At 39.1% G+C, this 21,034-nt stretch overlaps 1 protein-coding gene across 8 annotated transcripts in view; it reads right to left on the bottom strand.

Annotated features, from left to right (window-relative positions):
• MCOLN2 (mucolipin 2) overlaps positions 1 to 21,034 on the bottom strand; it is a 72,529-nt gene that overhangs the window by 40,006 nt on the left and 11,489 nt on the right. For 7 of the 8 annotated variants that reach the window (XM_003892130.5, XM_021943447.2, XM_021943437.2 and 4 more), the window contains exon 2: positions 3,426 to 3,585. In XM_003892130.5, coding sequence (XP_003892179.1) covers positions 3,426 to 3,585 — 160 coding nt within the window. Of the gene's footprint in view, positions 1 to 2,516; positions 2,575 to 3,425; positions 3,586 to 21,034 lie in introns of those variants that run through there. The other variant, XM_021943449.2, reaches the window with a different exon arrangement.

Genomic DNA, 21,034 nt, shown 5'->3' on the forward strand with positions numbered 1-21,034 from the left:
TTCCTCCATTCTATTCATAGAACAAGCCAAGATCAAAATGCATGGCCCAGCACTGGGGAAGGTTGGGATTTTCAAGTCATCTCTTAAAGGAGACAAATCCTGGGAAGGAAACTGCGAAGTCCCTTTCTTGTTATGACAGAACCAAACACTCACTGCAGAGTAAGAGTAAGGAAGATGGTATTGTCCAAATGACTGGGTTTTTTTTTTAAAGGCGTTGACAGCAAAATGCATCCTAGTCCCACTAATTAGACATTAAGATTTGCTGAGAGTATGATACAAGACAGAAAAATAATTACTTATAAGTGTAGTCTGGCAAAGATTGTAAATTTAAGACCTCATTATGAAATCAATGTAGGATAAAATATTCTGTACCAGGTAAAAACAAGATGCTGCTCTAATTATGTACAAAAGATATGGGAGAGAAAGAATAGAACTAGCAAAAGAATGTAGACACCTCTCTCAAGATTATAAATTACTGCAGAATTCAGAGTAAGAATTTAAAAAATTGTTTTCTTTCTCATCAGCCCTCATACCCATCCCATTAGACTTGAGGATGGAGCACAAAAAAAAAAAAAAAAAAAAAAAAAAAAAAAAAAACAGAAAAAGAGAGGGAGGGAAAAGTGAGATATTATGCAAGGAATGGTAAACAAGAAATCTGCTCCAATTAGATATCACCCAAATAGCAAAATTTGTTAGAATGATCCTATATGGAAACAAAAGTTTAATCCTTCCCAATTTTATTAGGGGAAGCAGGGTATGCCTATATGAAAAGTAAACTATAGTTCCCAGAAATATTTTGTTATTTAAAGTAAAATTAGTAGGTTGGGCACAGTGGCTTATGCCTGTAATCCCAGCCCGTTGGTAGGCCAAGGCGAGAGGACTATTTGAAACCACAAGTTCAAATATAGTCTGGGCAACAAAGCAAGACCCCATCTCTACAAAAATAAAATAAAAAGCCAGGTGCAGTGGCATGTGCCTTTAGTCAGCTGTTTAAAAGGCTGAGGTGGGAAGATCTCTTGAGCTCAGGAGTTCGAGGTTGCAGTAAGCTATGATTGTGCCACTGCACTCCAGCCTGGGTGACACAGAGAGACTCCACCTTGAAAAAATAATAAAAAATAAAATCAGTCATGTAGACAGGAAGAAGTACTAAAGAAAACCACGTGCTGGATGGTCAGGCAAGGCCCAGTGGGGGAGATGGGACTTCAAATAGTACCTGAAAGGTGAGGAGAAAAAGAATCACCCTGGACTTGGAGGAACAAACAGGATGTGGAAGAGAATCATTGGGTTGGCCTGTCTGACTGGGATTTGGGTAGGAAACAGCAGATGAAAACTTGTTGGAAAGACAAGTTGAAGGAGACTGGAACTCTTTGAATTCCAGGCTAGAGAGGTGAAATTTTCTTCTTGGGAAGTAGGGGGGTTTTTTTGTTTGTTTTCTGTTTTGTTTGTTTTTTTGAGTCGAGTCTCGCTCTGTCGCCCAGACTGGAGTGCAGTGGTGCGATCTCAGCTCACTGCAAGCTCCGCCTCCCAGGTTCATGCCATTCTCCTGCCTCAGCCTCCCCAGTAGCTGGGATTACAGGCGCCCGCCACCACGCCCAGCTAATTTTTTGTATTTTTAGTAGAAACAGGGTTTCACCGTGTTAGCCAGGATGGTGTCGATCTCCTGACCTCGTGATCCACCCGCCTCGGCCTCCCAAAATGCTGGGATTACAGGAAGTAGGGTTTTGAACAGGAGAGTGACACAATAAAGTTTCTGAACAGGAGAGTGACACAATAAAGGCTATTCTATGAAAAATTAAGATAATATTAGCATCGAATGTATATGGATAAGAAAGGTAGGCATAAGACAAAGCTAGAAGCAGCTTAATTAACTGATCTATATTCCTACACTGCAAATTCTGAAGACAGGACCTATATCTAGAATAGATATATTATTGGTTGCCAAGACCAAAACTTCAAAACCAAGAATGAGAATGAAAATAAGCTAACAATAAGCATACACATTTAACAACGTCTTTGCATCTCAACCTTGTCGTTTCTTTGGAAGTAACTTGCTTTCCCTAAACTTGAGCTGGTACATATGGCATATCATACACTGAAAAGCCTCTTTATGAACACAGAATAAAGAAGCAACTCTAGTTATGGCAGGGACCTTCTCCCATTTCTAAAACTACATAAAGGTATTTTTAAGTATTTATTTTTATGTACCAGAAATAACATCTTTACACACCTCTACACTGATAACAGAATGATTATTTGCCAATAGAGCCACATATCCCTAATCAGTTTAAAAGGGCATGTGTTTCAAATATAGTTAACTACGGCAATGATTCCCAGCCTTGTTGGCACCAGGGACTGGTTTTGCGGAAGACAATTTTTCCAGGGACTGGAGCGGGTGGGTGGGGGTGGGGGTGGGTGGGTAATGGTTTCAGGATGATTCAAGTGCATTACACTAGTTGTGCATTTTATTTCTATTATTACTACATTGTAATATATAATGAAACAATTATGCAACTCACCATAATGTAGAATCAGTGGGGGCCCTGAGCTTGTTTTCCTGTAAGTAGAAGGTCCCATCTAGGGGTGGTGGGAAACAGTGACAGATCATCAGGCATTTGATTCTCATAAGGAGCCTGCAACCTAGATCCTTTGAATGTGCAGTTAACAATTGGGTTTGCGCTCCTATGAGAATCTAATGCCACCACTGATCTGACAGGCGGCAGAACTCAGGCAGTACTGCAAGCCATGGGGAGCAGCTATAAAAACAGATAAAGCTTTGCTCCCTTGCCTACCACTCACCTCCTGCTGTGCAGCCTGGTTCCTAACAGGTCCATGGCCCAGGGATTGGGGACCCTTGACCTATAGAGAAGCCTCCCCAATACTGGTTCAGCAATACAGGCCCCAAAACTAGAGGAAAACTCTGATGGCTGTTTTGATACCGGTAATAAAGAGCTCAACAATATGAACTTGAACAAAAGGTCTAAATGCAGCTTTTGTATAATCCTGATAGTGCCTGGGATCAGTGTTTACTTAGATAGAGCACATTGATATGATACAAGGAAAACTTAGGATTCTGTAAGTCTGAAGACAAAAAAATGCAGATTTTGAAAGTATATTTGAATAAGCTGTGTTTAATAAAGAGAGTTCCAGAACACAAATGTGTGTCACTCAGAGATAGAAACCCCTCACCACAGATCGACATTTATTCAGCATTTACAGAACCTGTACAGAGAGGACCTCAGGATCTCTTACTAAGATTGTCTTCTAAACAGAACTTCAACCTACCCTCTGCTCTCCAGAGTCAACATAATTTTAGTTTTAGGAACTTGAATGTGGGCTTTTCAGAACAAAAGTCAAGTACAGAACACATGAAAAGAGTTTTGTCTTGGGGTAAGGGAAAAATCAAATGAAATAATAATATAAGTTACCTGTGTGGTGACCATGACTATCTTCAAAATCTGCAAACCCAGTTTCCACGGAATCTGGCATCTGGCTCGGTATTTTTCACAAGGGCTCATGAAGTAAAACTTCAGGTCTTCCCTTAGACATTCTTCTTTCATCTCAGAATCATGACGTGCCATTGCATTTCTGCCACAGAAGATTAATTTTAAATACCCAGGAAAGCCTCTCCTTCAGCTCCTTTTGAAGTAACTTGCTTTCCCTAAACTTGAGCTGGTACACATGGCATGTCATACAGTGAAAAGCCTCTTTATGAACACAGAATAAAAAAGAACTCTAGCTATGGCAGGGACCGTCTCCCATTTCTAAAACTACATGAAAAATTATTCCAGACCCTCTACCTCCTACTTTTCCACACAGCCACCAATCTTGTTCAAAATGGCCAATCTCAGCCAGGCATGGCGGCTCACACCTGTAATCCCAGCACTTTAGGAGACTGAGGCGGGCAGATCATTTGAGGTCAGGAGTTTGAGACCAGCCTAACCAACATGGTGAAACCTCATCTCTACTAAAAATACAAAAATTAGCTGGGTGTGGTGGCGGGCCCCTGTAATCTCAGTTACTAGGGAGGTGGAGACAGAAGAATTGCTTGAACTTAGGAGGTGGAGGTTGCAGTGAGCCAAGATCACGCCACTGTACTCCAGCCTGGGTGACAGAGTGAGACTCTCTCTCAAAAAATTAAAAATTAAAAACAAAATTAAAAAAACAGCCAATCTCAAGAATTATAAAAATTGGATTTTACTTACAAGACTCATCAATTCCTACTTCTTAACATAGAGCGTTCACCTGTCACTAGAGAAAGTATGTGTGTTTATGTTTGTGTGAGTGTGTATGTACGAATTGTATGTGAGTGGGTATATGAACAAAAACCAGACAGGACATTTTCATGATACTCCAGGTATGACATTACAGAAATTTAGTATAAACGAATGGAATTAGATTGTTATGGAAGAAGAGAATCTTTGTTCTGTAACTCTGTACTGAGAGAAGGACTATGACCCTTTTTTTGGATAAAGTATCAGTGATTCCAGAATATAAATAGCTTCACAAAGATAAATAGCATCTCTCAATTTAAGCCTAGTCAGATATTTGTCACTTTACATTAATAAAAATTTGCTTTTACTATTTCAAGGACTCTGGACTCAGGAATGGGCACATGACTCAGGGTAGGCCAAAAAGAACCAATGAGAGATGGTTCACAGGACTGTTATTGTAGTCCCCAAAGTGGGGTGCAGAAAACAATCCATTGGGAGTATAAAAAATATTAGTATTTTTATTTTATTATTTACATTAAAAACTAAACATTGAACTCCATAATTAGTATAACATAGAATATACATACAACACAGCAATATAACTTACAGCATATGTATACCATAACAAAGAATATACATTATATAACACACAAAAGTAGTATCTAGTAGCATATCATATAAAGAAATATATACATGTTGGGACTATTCTGCTCAACTTTTACTGTTAGGTACATAATCAACGAAGTTTGGAGATCATTGACTTCAAGCACAGACTGTGAGTCCGGAGTTCCTAAAATCTATCTCACCACCAAAGGAGAGCTTACCAGAGACTGCAGCTAACACAGAAGATCAGGCAGACAGACACTATGCCTAATAACAATACTTGAATTCCTGGATCTAGCTGTTCCTGAAGTAATCCATCCCAAGTCTTTCCATCTGAGTCAACAAATACCCTTTATAGCTTAAGCCAGTTTGAGTTTGACTTCTTGCCTTAGGAAGTATATTGATGGTAAGTGTAAAGAATAAATTCTAGTAAGTTATGCTAATTATTAGAGTTACTCATTTCTTGGAAAGGTTTTATAATTGTGGGTCATTTTTAAGGATCTTTTTACTGGAAATATATAAGTGACATATTTTTATACTGACTGATGATCTATGTTATCTGCCTTGACTGACAAATCTAAAAGAATCCTAAAAGGGGATGCCCATTTTAAGGCTTATTGTCAGTTGTTAATAATTTACTATTTCTAAATAGATTTTTAAATACCTTGTTTCTAGGATTAGAGGGCTAAGTTATTCAGAACTATCCTGCTGGAAAGCAAGGAAAAGAGGAAAGAAAGAGAGAAAGCAAGGAAAGAAGGAGAGAGGAAGTGAAGGGAAGGAAGGAGGGAAGGAAGGAGAGGAGAGAGGGAGGGAGGGAGGGAGGAAGGGAAGTAAGGAGAAAAAGGAGAGAGGGAGGGAGGAGAGAGAAAGTAGCAGGGGGGGAAGGAAGAAGGGAGAGAGGGAGGGAGGGAAAGTAGGAGGGAGGGAGGGAAGGAAGGAAAAAGAGAGAGGGAGGGAGGAGAGAGAAAGTAAGGGAGGGAGGAGAGAGAAAGTAAGGGAGGGAGGAGAGAGAAAGTAGGTGATAGAGGGAAGGAAGAAGGGAGAGAAGGAGAGAGGGAGGGAGGGAAGGAAGGAAAAGAAAAATCCTAGATACAATATATACTTCTTGAGGAGGGTAAAGAAGTACCTTTAAAAGACTGAAGAGTTAAGGAGAGCAAGAACTGGGTCAATCTTGGCGGATACCTACATGAGTAACAGCCAATTGCCACCATTCAAGTACACTCAGCTTCCATTCTGTGGCCTCAGGAAAGGGGAACAAGAGAGCCAAGATTCTAGGCCCAAAGGCATCAAAACTGCCTGTCCTCAAATTTATAGGACTACAGAGAAGGCCAGAGTGGTTCCAAATCAAAGAAAAGAAAAGGGACAAAGAGGTTGTTTTCTCAAAACAGTGGTGCAAAACAAGGCATTTAATCAAATACTTAACGAATACTGGCCAGGCATGGTGGCTTATGCCTGTAATCCCAGTATTTGGGAGAGCAAGGTGGGTGGATCACTGGAGTCCAGGAGTTTAAGATCAGCCTGGACAACATGGTGAAACCTCATCTCTACTAAAAATAAAAAAAATTTTTAAAAAAAATTATAGGCCTGTGTGGTGGCACATGCCTGCAATCCCAACTACTCAGGTAGCTGAGGCATGAGAATAGCTTGAACTCAGGAGGTAGAGGTTGCAGTGAGCTAAGACTGCACCACTGCACTTCAGCCTGGGTGACAGAGCAAGACGCAGTGTCATAAATATATAAATATATATATAATAAACATATATTATTTATATAATAAATATAATAAATATATAATAAATATAAATAAAAGAATACCTTGTGGGTCATGCTCTACTGGAGACATTTTCCTGCCTTCCAGGAGCAAATGTGAATAGATAAAAGTATGATACCATGAGTTAAGGGTTATATTGGAAATATTATCTGAGTGTCCTGCAAAGAGAGAGTGCTTGATGCAGCCCAATTGCTTCAAGAGGCTTCAAATAATTCTTCTGACTGCTGGGTTCCTTTGACTGAGCGGCCACTAAGTGTTCAAGAAATGATAACTGTAAATGATGAGTTGATGGGTGCTGACAAGTTGATGGGTGCAGCACACCAACATGGCACAAGTATACATATGTAACAAACCTGCACGTTATGCACATGTACCCTAGAACTTAAAGTACAATAAAAAAAAAAAGAAAAGAAAAGAAATGATAACTGATGTGAGCATTGCCCTTAGAAACTTTATTAAGAAGTCTCAGGCAAAAAGAAAAGAAAAAGGTCAAACTAGCAGATAATGACTATGAGATCACTCATTGTATTACACTATTTATGCTATCTAACCTTCCATAATTGTTTCATTTGGGTATTTACAGAGCAGTTGTAATACTTTTAGCAACATGAAAGATGAAAAATGAAAAAACTAGCAGGAAAAACATTTCCCTCAAAAGTACATGAGCCAACTGGTGAAATATAGGCTAGTATTAGTCAACTGATGATAAAATGATAGACATGTAGCAGAAAAAGTTGATAATGAATAATAAAGGTGCATGATGAGATAGCTGTTTTTTAATAAACCTAACTTAAGTTTTAAAATAATATGTACATTTGGGAGGAAAAGATATTGAAATTTTAATTTAAAAATTCTGATATTTCAAGGAAAATATAAATGTATAAACTTTCTAAAGTTTACTTTTCTGAGGGCTCTTTATTGCCTCCCTCTTCCCCATTTGTAGGTTTGTCCTGGTAGATGAAGGGTATTAAACACACACACACACACACAACACGATATCTTATTGCTGTAACAAAAATAAAATGGTATAAAAATGGTGCAAAGTGAAGAGAGAAAAAAATTTTAAAACAGAGAAATAGAGAGACAAGACAACACAATATCATAGGAATAAAACATTATTTTATTTAACACATATTTACCCTACATACCTTGCGATGCTGAACACCTGGCTGGGTGTCTTACAGGAAGCTTAAACTACAACTACAGCTTCATAACCAAGAATTGGGTCAGCAGAGGCCGGGCGTGGTGGCTTATGCCTGTAATCCCAGCACTTTCGGAGGCCAAGGCAGGCAGATCACTTGAGGACAGGAGTTCAAGACCAGCCTGGCCAACGTGGTGAAACCCCGTCTTTACCAAAAATACAAAATTAGCTGGGCATGGTAGCACAAACCTGTAACCCCAGCTACTCACGAGGCTGAGGCACAAGAATCACTTGGAACCCAGGAGGCAGAGGTTGCAGTGAGCTGAGAATATGCCACTGGACTCCAGCCTGGGGTACAAAAACAAACAACAACAACAACAACAACAAACAAACAAAAAAACTAAGTCAGCAGACAGGAGTAATACTGCAACTTCCATCAGAAATGAAAATCACCAACAATTTAAGAAAAGCATAGAGCTGCTAACTTGTGGTAACGTAAGTCAGGAGAAGTGAAAGTAACTGTACCATAAAACCGCTTAAGGAACCGAAATCAATGAAGATCTAAATTACACTGGCCCATCAGTTACAGGGCTGTCATGCAATTGAAATTGTATGAAATAAATAAGAGCAATCACAGCTCTTATGAATTATTTATATTTCATTAAACCATAGGAAATGCATGATCTGGATTTTTACAAGTTTAATAATGGCATCACTAAAGACCAAAATATCAAAGAAAAAAAGCATAGTATTTGAAGGCATAAAAATAAGATTTGGAATAGAATAGAAAGCCACCCATACAGTTGGCTAAATAAAAGCCAGAGATGCTGGAATAGAAAATGAAAGAAAAGAAGGCTGAGACTGGTACTGTGATAAGAAAACAGGAGGAAGGCACAACAAAGCTACTGTCAGGTATTAAGAAAACCAACTCTCTCCACAGATAATCAGGACTATGAGGTTGGCATTAAGAAAACCTACTCTCTCCAGAGATAATCAGGACTGTGTGACACTGGCTAAGTTTAAGGCTATCATATGATCAAGGGCAATTTTGGCTTTATCAAAACAATGACAAAGAGTCTATGGAAGCCTGAAGTTTTGAAACAAAACAAAACCAGATACCAGTGATTCTTAACCTTATTGGGGTTATAAACCCCTATGAGAACACAACAAGGCTCTTGACCTTTGCCTCAGGAAAATGCACACACCAGTTTCAGTGATGATACTTTGTCAGCAAATAAGCTAACCAGCCCAGACTGCTATTGCCTTTGGTTTATGTGATCCTTATGCTACTTGACAAGGGGCATGAAAGTTGTTTTTATCCCCTGCTGCAGTGGTCTCCAAAGTGGGGTCCTTACACACAAGGACGTATGCAAGACCATTCACTGGTATGTGAGAAGAAAGTGTTAGGGCTTCTAATTGTGTTAACTTAGAAAATAGAGAAGTTAAGAATTCCCAAGATTTAATATATGAATTGTTACCTATCACACCTAAGGTGCCCTCACTTGGTCAGTAACATCTGATGGCACTGGCACAGTGGCTCATGTCTGTAATCTAAACAGTTTGGGAGACTGAGGCAGGAGGATCACTTGAGGCCAAGAGTTCAAGACCAGCCTGGATAATATAGTGAGACTCTGTCTCTACAAAGACTTTTAAAAATCAGCCCAGTGTGGTGGTGCATGCCTACAGTCCCAGCTACTTGGGAGGCAGAGGCACTAGATTCGCTTAAGCATAGGAGTTCAAGGCTGCAGTGAGCTATGATTTTGCTGCAGCACTCCAGCCTGGACAACAGAATGAGATCCTGTCTCAAGTAAACAAAACAAAACAAAACATCAGGTGCCTGTGTTTCACCTTGGTATGTGAGGCATCTTGGGGAAACTGTCCAAGTTTCCCAAATTAGGGGGTTCATGGTGGTGCCCCCATTGATTTTCAGCATATTCCCACCAGTTATGGTTTATGTGGACCCATTTAAGCATTTTTAGAATGTATCATCTAGTTTTCGTGGAAATAACCCTTGCGAAATAGGCAAAGGACATAAAGGTTCTTGCAAAAGCCCAGGAGGTAGAGCAAGATGGCAGAAGAGAAGCCTCCACTGATCATCCCCTCACAAGAGGACATCAATTTAACAACTAGCTATGTAAGCAAAGCACTTTCATAAGAACCAAAAATCAGGTGAGCACTCGCACTACCTGCTTTTAACTTTGTATTGCTAAAAGAGGCACTGAAGAGGTAGAAAAAACAGTCCTGAATCACTGACACCACCCTTCCCCCAGCCCCAGCAGCGGCCACCTGGAGCAGAGAGTGCCTCTGCTTGCTGGGGGAGGGAAAGCACAACAATTGTGAGGCAGTAAACTTGGTGCTGTCCAGTTAGAGCAGAAAGGAAAACTGGACCAAATTCAGCTGATGCCCACCCACAGAGGGAATATTTAAACCATTCCTAGCCAGAGAGGAATCACAGGTCCTTGTGGTTGGAATTTGAGTTCCCACAAACTTCATCACTGCAGGCTAAAGTGCTCTGGGTCTCTAAGTGAATTTGAAAGGCAATTTAGGCCACAAGGACTGCAACTCTTAGGCGAGTCCTAGTGCTAAACTGGGCCCAGAGACAGTGGACTGGAGGGGTATGCAATCTACTAAACTACCAGGATGGCTAAAGGAGTGGTGACGTCACCTCTCCCCTAACCCCAGGCTGCACAACTAGTGGCTCCAAAAAGACCCCTTGCTTCTGCTTGAGGAGAGGAGAAAGAAGAGTGGAGAGGACTTTGTCTTGCATCTTGGATACTGGCTCAGCCACAGCATGATAGGGCATGGGTCAGAGTCATAAGGCCTCTGTTCCAGTCTCTAGCTCCTGGGCAACACTTCTAGGCACACCCTGGGCCAGAAGGGAATCCACTGCCTTGAAGGGAAGAACCCAGTCCTGGCAGCATTCATCACCTGCAAACTGAAGAGCCCTTGGGCACTGAATAATCAGCAGTGATACCCAGGTACTACATCTAGGGCCTTGGGTGAGCCTCTGAGACTTGCTGGCTTCAGGTTCATCTCGGCTATGGGGGGTGGAGCAACAAGTGGGCTCCTGGAGTCCCCAGTTCCAAGAGCTGACTCTTGGATGGCATTTCTGGACCTCCCCTGGACCAGAAGGGAGCCCACTGCCCTGAAGGATGAGTCCCAGGCCAGACAACTTTCATGACAAGCTGACTTAAGAGACCTTGGGCCTTAAGAGAACATCAGTGGTAGTCTGGCAGTACTGTCCATGGGCCTCTGGTGGTGATGACCATGGGGAAGGGCTCCTCTGCTTTTGAAGGAGGGGAGGGAAGAGCAGGAAGAACTGCATCTTATAATTTGAGTGCCAGCTCAGGCACGATACAACAGAACACTAGGTAGACTTCTAAAGTGTTTTATTCTAGTCCCTGACTCCTGGACAGTACCTCTGGACCCAGCAGAGTCCTAGGGGCACTCAACCATCCTGGAGGGAAGAACACAGGCCTGGTTGGCTTTGCTGCCTGCTAACTAGAGAGCCCCAGAGCCTTGAGTGGACATAGGAAGTAGCCAGGGAGTAGTTACAGCTGGCCTTGGGCAAGACCCAGTGCTGTGCTGACTTCAGGCCTGACCCAGTGTAGTCACAGAGGTAGTAGCCGCAGGGGTGCTTGTGTCACTCCATCCCTAGCTTTAGATGGCTCAGGACTGAGAGAGAGACACCATTTGTTAGGGAGATAAAAAGGGTAGAGAACAAGAGTCTCTGCCTGGTAATCCAGAGAATTCTCCTAGATCTTGTTCAAGGTGGTAACTCCATGAATCTATAAGAACCACAGCATTACTAGGCCTGGGGTGCCCTCCAAAGCAGATACAACTTAGATCACAATGCCCAAGTCCTTTCAAATATCTGGAAAGCCTTCTCAAGAAGGACAGATAATAAAAGCCCAGACAGTGAAGACGACAATAAATTCCTAACTTTTCAATGCCCAGACACAGATGAACATCTACAAGTATCAAGATAATCCAGGAAAACATGGCCTCACCAAATGAATTAAGAAGGCACTAAGGACATAATCTTGGAGAAACAGAGACAGGTGACCTTTCAGACAGATAATTCAAAATAGCTCTTTTGAGGAAACTCAAAGAAATTCAAGATAAGACAGAAAATTCAAAATTCTATCAGATAAATTTAACAAAGAGATTGACATAATTAAAGATAATCAAAAAGAAATTCTGAGGCTGAAAAAATGCAATTGGCATACTGAAGAATGTATCAGTCTCTTAATGGCAGAAATGATCAAGCAGAAGAAAGAATTAGTGAGCTCGAAGACAGGCTATTTAAAAATACACAGTCAGAGGAGAAAAAAACAATAAAGAATAAAAAACAGTGAAGCATGCCTACAGGATCCAAGAAATAGCCTCAAAATGGCAAATTTGGAGGTAGAGAAAGATACAGGAGTAGAAAGTTATTCAAGGGGATAATAACAAAGAACTTCCCAAGTTTAGAGAAAGATATCAATATCCAAATACAAGAAGGTTATAGAACACCAAGCAGATTTAGTCCAAAGAAGACTACTGCAAGGCATTTAATAATCAAACTCCTAAAGATCAAGGTTAAAGAATGGACCCTAAAAGCAGCAAGAGAAAAGAAACAATATACAATGAAGCATCAATACGTCTGGCAGTAGACTTTTCAGTGGAAACCTTAAAGGCCAGGAGAGAGGGGCATGACATATTGAAAGTGCTGAAGGAGAAGAACTTTTTTACTCTAGAATTGTATGTCTGGTGAAAATATTCTTTAAACATGAAGGAGAAATAAAGATTTTCCCAGAGAAGCCCTGGCGCGGTGGCTCACACCTGTAATCCCAGCACTTTGGGAGGCCGAGGCGGGCAGATCACGGTGTCAGGAGTTCGAGACCAGCCTGACCAACATAGTGAAACCCCATCTCTACTAAAAATACAAAAATTAGCCAGGCATGGTAGTGCATGCCTGTAATCCCAGCTGCTGGGGAGGCTGACGCAGGAGAATCGCTTGAACTCAGGAGGTGGAGGTTGCAGTGAGCCAAGATCGTGCCATTGCACTCCAGCCTGCGTGACAGACTGAGGCTCCATCTCAAAAAAAAAAAAAAAAAAAAAAAAAAATTTTACTCACTGGTATCAGAAAGTACACAGAAAAACAAAAAATATTATAACCCTGTAACTGCCTTGTGTAAACTACTCTCATCCTAAGTAGAAAGACTAAATTGGCAAACCAATAAAAAATAATAACTACAACAACTTTTCAAGACACAGACAGTACAATAAGATATAAACAACAAAAAGTTTAAAAGTTAGGGAGACGATGTTAAGGCATAGAGTTTTTGTTAGTTTTTTGTTTTGTTTTGTTTTGTTTTTTGTTCTTTTTTGCTTGTTTGCTTATACAAATAGGGTTAGGTTGTTATCAGCTCAAAATAATGGTTTATAAGATAGTATGTGCAAGCCTCATGGTAACCTCAAACCAAAAAACACACAACAGATACAAAAAAAGTAAAGAGCAAGAAACTAAATCATATCACCAGAGAAAATCACCATCATTAAAGGAAGACAAGAAAGAAAGAAAGAAGACCACAAAACAATCAGAAAATCAGAAAATAAATAACAAAGTGGCAGGAGTAGGTCCTTAATTATCAATAACATTGAATGTAAATGGACTAAACTCTCCAATCAAAAGACATAGACTGGCTAAATGGATTAAAAAAAAAAAAAAAAAAAACCCACTAATCTGTTGCCTACAAAAAATACACTTCACCTATAAAGACACACATAGACTGAAAATAAAGGGATGGAGAAAGAAACCAAAGAAGAGCAGGAGTAGCTATGCTTATATCGGACAAAACAGATTTTAAGACAAAAACTATATGAAGAGACAAAAAAGTTCACTATGTAATGAAAAGGGGTCAATTCAGCAAGAGAATATAACAATTTTAAATATATATGCACCCAACATTAGAGCACCCAGATATATAAAGAAAATATTATTAGAGCTAATGAGAGAGATCGGCCCCAATAAAATAACAGCTGGAGACTTAAAACACCCCACTTTCAGCATTAGATAGATCTTCCAAATAGAAAATTAACAAAGAAACACTGGACTTAATCTGCACTGTAGACCAAATGGATCTAATACATATTTACAGGACATTTCATCTAATGGCTACAGAATACACAGTTTTTTCCTCAGCACATGGATCATTCTCAAAGACAGACCATATATTAAGTCACAAGACAAGTCTTAAAACATTTAAAAAAAAAAACTGAAATAATTTCAAGTATCTTCTCTGACCACAACAGCATAAAATTAGAAATAACAAAAGGAATTTTGGAAACTACACAAATGTGTGGAAATTGAATAAAATGCTCCTGAATGACCAGTGGGTCAATAAAGAAATTAAGAGAGAAATTTAAAAATTTATTGAAACAAATGATAATGGAAACACAACCTACCAAAATCTATGGGATACAGCAAAAGCAGTACTAAAAGGGAATTTTATAGCTTTAGGTGTCTACATCAAAAAAAAAAAAAGGAAAAACTTCAAATAAACAATCTAATGATACATCTTATAGAACTACAAAAGGAAGAGCAAACTAAACCCAAAATTAGTAGAAACATAAATAAAGATCAGAACAGAAATAAATGAAGTTGAAATAAAGAAAATAATACAAAAGATCAATGAAACAAAAAGTTGGTTTTTTGAAAAGCTAAAAAAAAAATTGACAAAACTGTAGCCAGACTAAAAAAGAGAGAAGATCCAATAAATAAAATCAGAAATGAAAAAGGGAGACATTACAACAGATACTACAGAAATTCACATCATTATTGGATACTATGAGCAACTATATACCAATAAATTGGAAAATATAGAAAAAGTGGACACATACAACTTACCAAGATTGAACCAGGATGAAATCCAAAACCTGAATAGACCAATAACAAGTAATGAGATTGAAGCTGTAATAGGAAGTCTCCCAGCAAAGAAAAACCCAGGACCTGATGGTTTTGGTATTAGTCAGGTTCTCTAGAGGGACAGAACTAATGGAATGTATATGTGTGTGTATACACGTGTACACACACACACACACATATTTTATATATATATATTTATTTATTTATTTATTAAGTATTAACTCACACCATCACAAGGTCCCACAATAAGCCATCTGCAGGTTGAGGAGCAAGGAGAGCCAGTTCGAGTTCTAAAACCAAAGAACTTGGAGTCCGATGTTTGAGGGCAGGAAGCATCCAGCACGGGAGAAAGACATAGGCTAGGAGACTAGGCCAGTCTCTCTTTTCACATTTTCTGCCTGCTTATATTCTAGCCATGCTGGCAGCTGATTAGATTGTGTCCACCCAGAATAAGGGTGGGTCTGCCTTTCCCAGCCCACTGACTCAAATGTTAATCTCCTTAACATCCTCACAGACACACCCAGGATCAATACTTTGTATCCTTCAATCCAATCAAGTTGACACTCATATTAACCATCACAGCTTCACTGTTGAATTCTACCAAACATTTAAAGAAGAACTAATACCAATCCTACTTAAACTTTTCTGAAAAATAGAAGAGCAAAAAATACTTCCAAACTCATCCTATGAGGCGAGTATAACCCTGATACTAAAACCATAAGACACATAAAAAAAATTACAGGCCCATAAAAAAAATATCTCTAATGAATATTAATACAAAGCTCCTCAACCAAAATACTAGCAAACCAAATTCAACAATACATTAGAAAGATCATTCATCATGACCAAGTGGGATTTATCCCTGGGATGCAAGGATGGTTCAACACATGAAAATCAATCAACGTGATGCATGATATTAACAGAATGAAAAATAAAAACAATATGATAATTTCAAGTGATACTGAAAAAGCATTTGATAAAACTCAACATTGCTTCATGATAAAAACCTTTAATAAACTGGATATAGAAGGAATATACCTCAACATAATAAATACCATATACAACATACCCACAGCTAGTATCATACTGAATGGGGAAAAACTGAAAGGCTTTCTTCTCAGGTCTGGAATACAACAAGGATGCCCACTTGCACCACTGTTATTCAACATAGTAGTGGAAGTTCTAGCTAGAGCAATCAGAAAAGAGAAAGATATAAAGGGTATCCAAACTGGAAATGAAGAAGTCATATTAACCTTGTTTGTAGATGAGATGATCTTATATTTGGGAAAAAACTAGAGACCCCACTAAAAAACAATTAGAACTGATAAACAATTTTAGTAAAGTTGCAGGATACAGTATCAACATACAAAAATCAGTAGCATTTCTATGTGCAAGAGTGAACAATCTGAAAAAGAAAATTAAAAAGTAATCCCATTTACAATACCCACAAATAAAATACCTAGAAATTAACTCATCCAAAGAAGTGAAATATCTCTATAATGAAAACTATAAAACACTGATGAAAGAAATTTAAGGACACCAAAAATAGAGATATTTCATGTTCATAAATTGGAATAATCAATATTGTTAAAATGTCCAGACTCCAAAGCAATCTACAGACTCAATGCAATCCCAATCAAAATATCCATGACATCTTCATAGAAATAGAAAAAAAAATCCTAAAATTGATATGGAACCACAAAGAACCCAGAATAGTCTAAGTTATCCTCAGCAAAAAGAACACAACTGGAGAAATCACATTATCTGACTTCAAATTATACCACATAGCTATACTAACCAAAACAGCACGGTATTACACAGATACAAAACACAAAAACAGATACACAGACCAATGAAACAGAATAGAGAACCCAGAAACAAATCCACACACCTACAGTGAACTCATTTTCAACAAAGGTGACAAGAACATAAACTGGGGAAAAGACAGTCTCTTCAATAAATAGTATTGGGGAAACTGTATATCCACATGCAAAAGAATGAAACTAAGCCCCTATCTATCACTATATACAAAAATCAAATCAAAATGGATTAAAGACTTTAAGACCTCAAACTATGAAACTACTACAAGAAAACACTGGGGAAAATCTCCAGGACAAAAATTTATTGAGCAATAGCCCACAAGCACAGGCAACCAAAGCAAACATGAATAAATGGGATCAAATCAAGTTTAAAAGCTTCTGCACAGCAAAGGAAACAATCAACAAAGTGAAAAGACAATCCATAGAAAGGGAGAAAATATTTGCAAACTGGGGATTAATAGCCAGAACATATAAGGAGTTCAAACAATTCTATAAAAAATAACCTAATAATCTGATCAAAAAATGGGCAAAAGACTTGAATAGACTTTGTATGTCTCAAAAGAAGACATATAAATTGCAAAAAGGGATATGAAAAGGTGCTCAACATCACTGATCATTAGAGAAATGCAAATCAAAACTACAATGAGATATCATCTCACCCCAGTTAAAATGGCTTGTATCCAAAAGACAGGCAATAACAAATGCTGGTGAGGATGTTGAGAAAGGGGAACTCTTGTACACTGTTGGCGGGGCTGTAAATCAGTACAATCAGTATGGAGAACAGTTTGGAGGTTCCTCAAAAGACTAAAAATAGAGCTACCATATGATCTAGCAATCCCACTGCTGGGTATATGCCCAAAAGAAAGGAAATCAGTAATATCAAAGAGATATCTGCACTCTCATGTTTGTTGCAGACTAGATCACAATAGCTAAGATTTGGAAGCAATCTATATGTCCATCAGCAGATGAATAGATAAAGAAAATATGGTACAAACACACAATGGAGTATTATTCAGCCATAAAAAATGAGATCCTGTCATTTGCAACAACATGGATGGAACTGGTGATCATTATGTTAAGTGAAATAAGTCAGGCACAGAAAGACAAATATTGTATGTTCTCACTTATTTGCGGGATCTAAAAATCAAAACAATTAAATTCATGGACAGAGAGAGTAGAAGGATGGTTACCAGAGGCTGGGAAGAATAGTGTGGCAGAGAGATCGGGGGTGAAGGGGCAGTAGGGATGGGTTAACAGGTACAAAGAAAAAGGAAGAATGAATAAGACTGAGTATTTGATAGCACACCAAGGTGACTATAGTCAATAATAATTGTATATTTTAAAATAATTAAATAGTATCATTGGACTGTCTGTAATACAAAGGATAAATGCTTGAGGGAATGAATACCCCCTTCTCCATGATGTGATTATAGTGCATTGCATGCCTATATCAAAACATCTGATGTATCCCATAAATATTACACCTACAATGTACCCACAAAATTAAAAATAAAAGATAAAAAATTCTTGCAAAAAATTAGGTTCATTGTAAAACTAATGTAAGCCTAAATTAATATAAAAAAAATAGGAGAGCTAACACTCTAAATGTTGTAAGCCATGGGTTTAAAAAAAAAAAGATGAAAAGCATATCTGATCTGAAAAGAAGCTGGGGTGGGGGGAAGCAGATTTATCAAGAAAACTATTTAAAATATTGGTGAAATCTACTATTGCTAAATGAGGTGCATGGCTTTAAATATATAGTACCACAAGATATTTGCTAATGACACTATGAAATCATAACATAAAGTTGCTGCAGTTGGCAATTCATTTTTTTTTCTATTTTAATTTTTTAAAATAAAAAAATAGAGATGGGGTCTCACTATGTTGGCCAGGTTGGTCTTGAACTCCTGGCCTCAAGCAAGCCTCCAGCCTTGGCCTCCCAAAGCAATAGGATTTCAGGCAATGAGCCACCGTGTCCAGCCTGGCAATTCATTTTTAATATCCTCATCTATTCCATCCCTTAAAATGTTAATGTTATCTGTTTCATAATATACATATGGTTTGGCATATGCTATGTAAATGAATACACATTTAAAGAGGGTAGATGTTCTTTTAACTGTTGGAAACAAGTTATAAAAAATACATGGAACTACTTCCTTATTGTTTCAGAGCCCAAACCACACCTTGGCTGTGGTTGTTCTTTGTTGTCTCAGCTGCTATTATAAACTTGTTAGCTTTAAAGAAATTGATGTTTGTTCCCCTGGCCCCAACAAACAAACAGAAAATACAGAAAATAATCCTAATAGGGATCATGTTTCTTACCAGATCTGTTTAGGTATCATATATTGGTGTAGCAGTACACAACTTTTTTTTTTTTTTTTGAGACGGAGTCTCTTTCTGTCACCTAGGCTGGAGTGCAGTGGTGCAATCTTGACTCACTGCAACCTCCACCTCATGGGTTCAAGCAATTATCCTGCCTCAGCCTCCAGAGTAGCTGGGACTACAGGTGCCTGCTACCATGCGCAGCTAATTTTTTATTACTATTTTTTATTTTTAGTAGTGACAGGGTTTCACTATGTTGGCCAGGCTGGTCTTGAACTCCTGACTTCAGGTGATCCACCCACCCTGGCCTCTCAAAGTGTTGGGATTACAGGCGTGAGCCACTGAGCCCGGACAGAATTTTTTTTTTTTTTTAAATTCACAAGTATATCTTACCAGTCTCAGGGGATGGGGCAGGGTAGGCAGGGCAAATCACTTCCCAAATCTTTCCTTCATTTTTATCCTCATCACAGTGAGTGGTAAAACCAGCCTCCTCGGTCCCCACACCAGCAACCCAAATCTGTGTGGCTCCCCATGATCTGGCCTCACCTAACTCCCCACCACCTTTATTTCCCCAAAATTTGATAATAATATAACTGTATTTTTCTTTTCTTTTTTTCTTTTCTTTTTTTTTCTTTTTTTGAGATAGGATCTCACTCTGTCACCCAGGCTGGAGTGCAGTGATGCAATCATGGCTCATTGCAGCCTTAACTTCCTGAGCTCAAGCAATCCTTCTGCCTCAGCTTCCAGAGTAGCTAGGACTATAGGTGTGTACTGCCATGCTCAGCTTATTTTTTAATTTTTTGTAGAAATGGGGTCTTGCCACGTTGCCCAGGCTGGTCTCAAACTCCTGGATGCAGATGATCCTTCCCCCTGGCCTCCCAAAGTGCTGGGATTACAGGTGTGAGACACTGCCCCTGGCCTGTACATAATTTTAAATGAATTATTAATAAACCACACCTCTGATTTCTGTTCCTTAGGTGCAACTGCTTTTATCTGTCTTTTTAAAAGTCATTTACTTTTAAATTTCTTTCTTTTTTTTATTTTTTTGAGATGGAGTCTCGCCCTGTTGCCCAGGCTGGAGTGCAATGGCACGATCTTGGCTCACTGCAACCTCTGCCTCCCGGGTTCAAGTGATTCTCCTGCCTCAGCCTCCTGAGTAGCTGGGATTACAGGCGCACCTCCACGCTCAGCTAATTTTTGTATTTTTAGTAGAGACGGGGTTTCACCATGTTGGTCAGGCTGGTCTTGATCTCCTGAACTCGTGATCCACCCGCCTCGGCCTCCCAAAGTGCTGGGATTACAAGCGTGAGCCACCGTGCCTGGCCCTACTTTAAAATTTCTAAATAATACTTATGCCACTACTTTTTCATTTTAGATATTATCAATTTGAATCCTCCCTTGGAAAATACGGATTTAGCTCTTATATCTTCTCCCCAACATACATTTCACCTCCCTACTCATCTTCCCAACCAAGTTTTAATGCAAATTTTGGATAAATTAACATCTGATTTTATGAAGTGACTATGTAAAAACTCTTCAGAGTTGAGCTATTAACATACTGTAATGTTATATTCTTCCTCACTCGAACTATTTTCCTGGAGTTAATTGCCCTTTTCCCCATTTGTTTAGTTTTCTGTATACCAATTACAACTTTATCACCAAACTCTGGCTGAATCTGACACCACCCTTAAATATACACAAGCCAGGTACCCTGTCAATTCCTTTCTTCCATGGAGAGACACCAATGCCTACAGCCCTCATCCTTTTGCTCAAATCTACCTGGTTGCTTTCTAATCACTTTTCAAGGCCATAACTTTAGGAACTCCTTCACCACCTTCCTAAATTGGAACCCCCATCTCTTGGATCCCATGTCTGCTTCTTTCTTTACTCTCTCATTTTGTGGAGAATATCCTTCAATCCCTTCCTGGGAAAGGAAGCCTGAAAAGTAAATTGTTAGACTTCCTGTGACAGACACTACTAGTTGCCTGCCCAGTATCCATTCCTCTCTTCTTCCTGTTTTGTTGAAAGCAAGCAATATATTAATACCAAAGGATAAAATAACTCAATATGGCCAAGTGTGGTGGTTCATGCCTGTAATCTCAGCACTTTGGGAGACCGTGGTGGTGGATCACTTGAGCTCAGGAGTTCGAGAACAGCCTGGGCAACATGGCAAAACCCATCTGTACTAAAAATACAAAAAGTTCGCTGGGCATGCTGGCTTGTGCCTGTAGTCCCAGCTACTTGGGAGGCTAAGGTG

The sequence above is a fragment of the Papio anubis genome, chromosome 1 (genome assembly GCF_008728515.1).
Source record: "Papio anubis isolate 15944 chromosome 1, Panubis1.0, whole genome shotgun sequence".
Classification (NCBI taxonomy): Eukaryota; Metazoa; Chordata; class Mammalia; order Primates; family Cercopithecidae; genus Papio; species Papio anubis.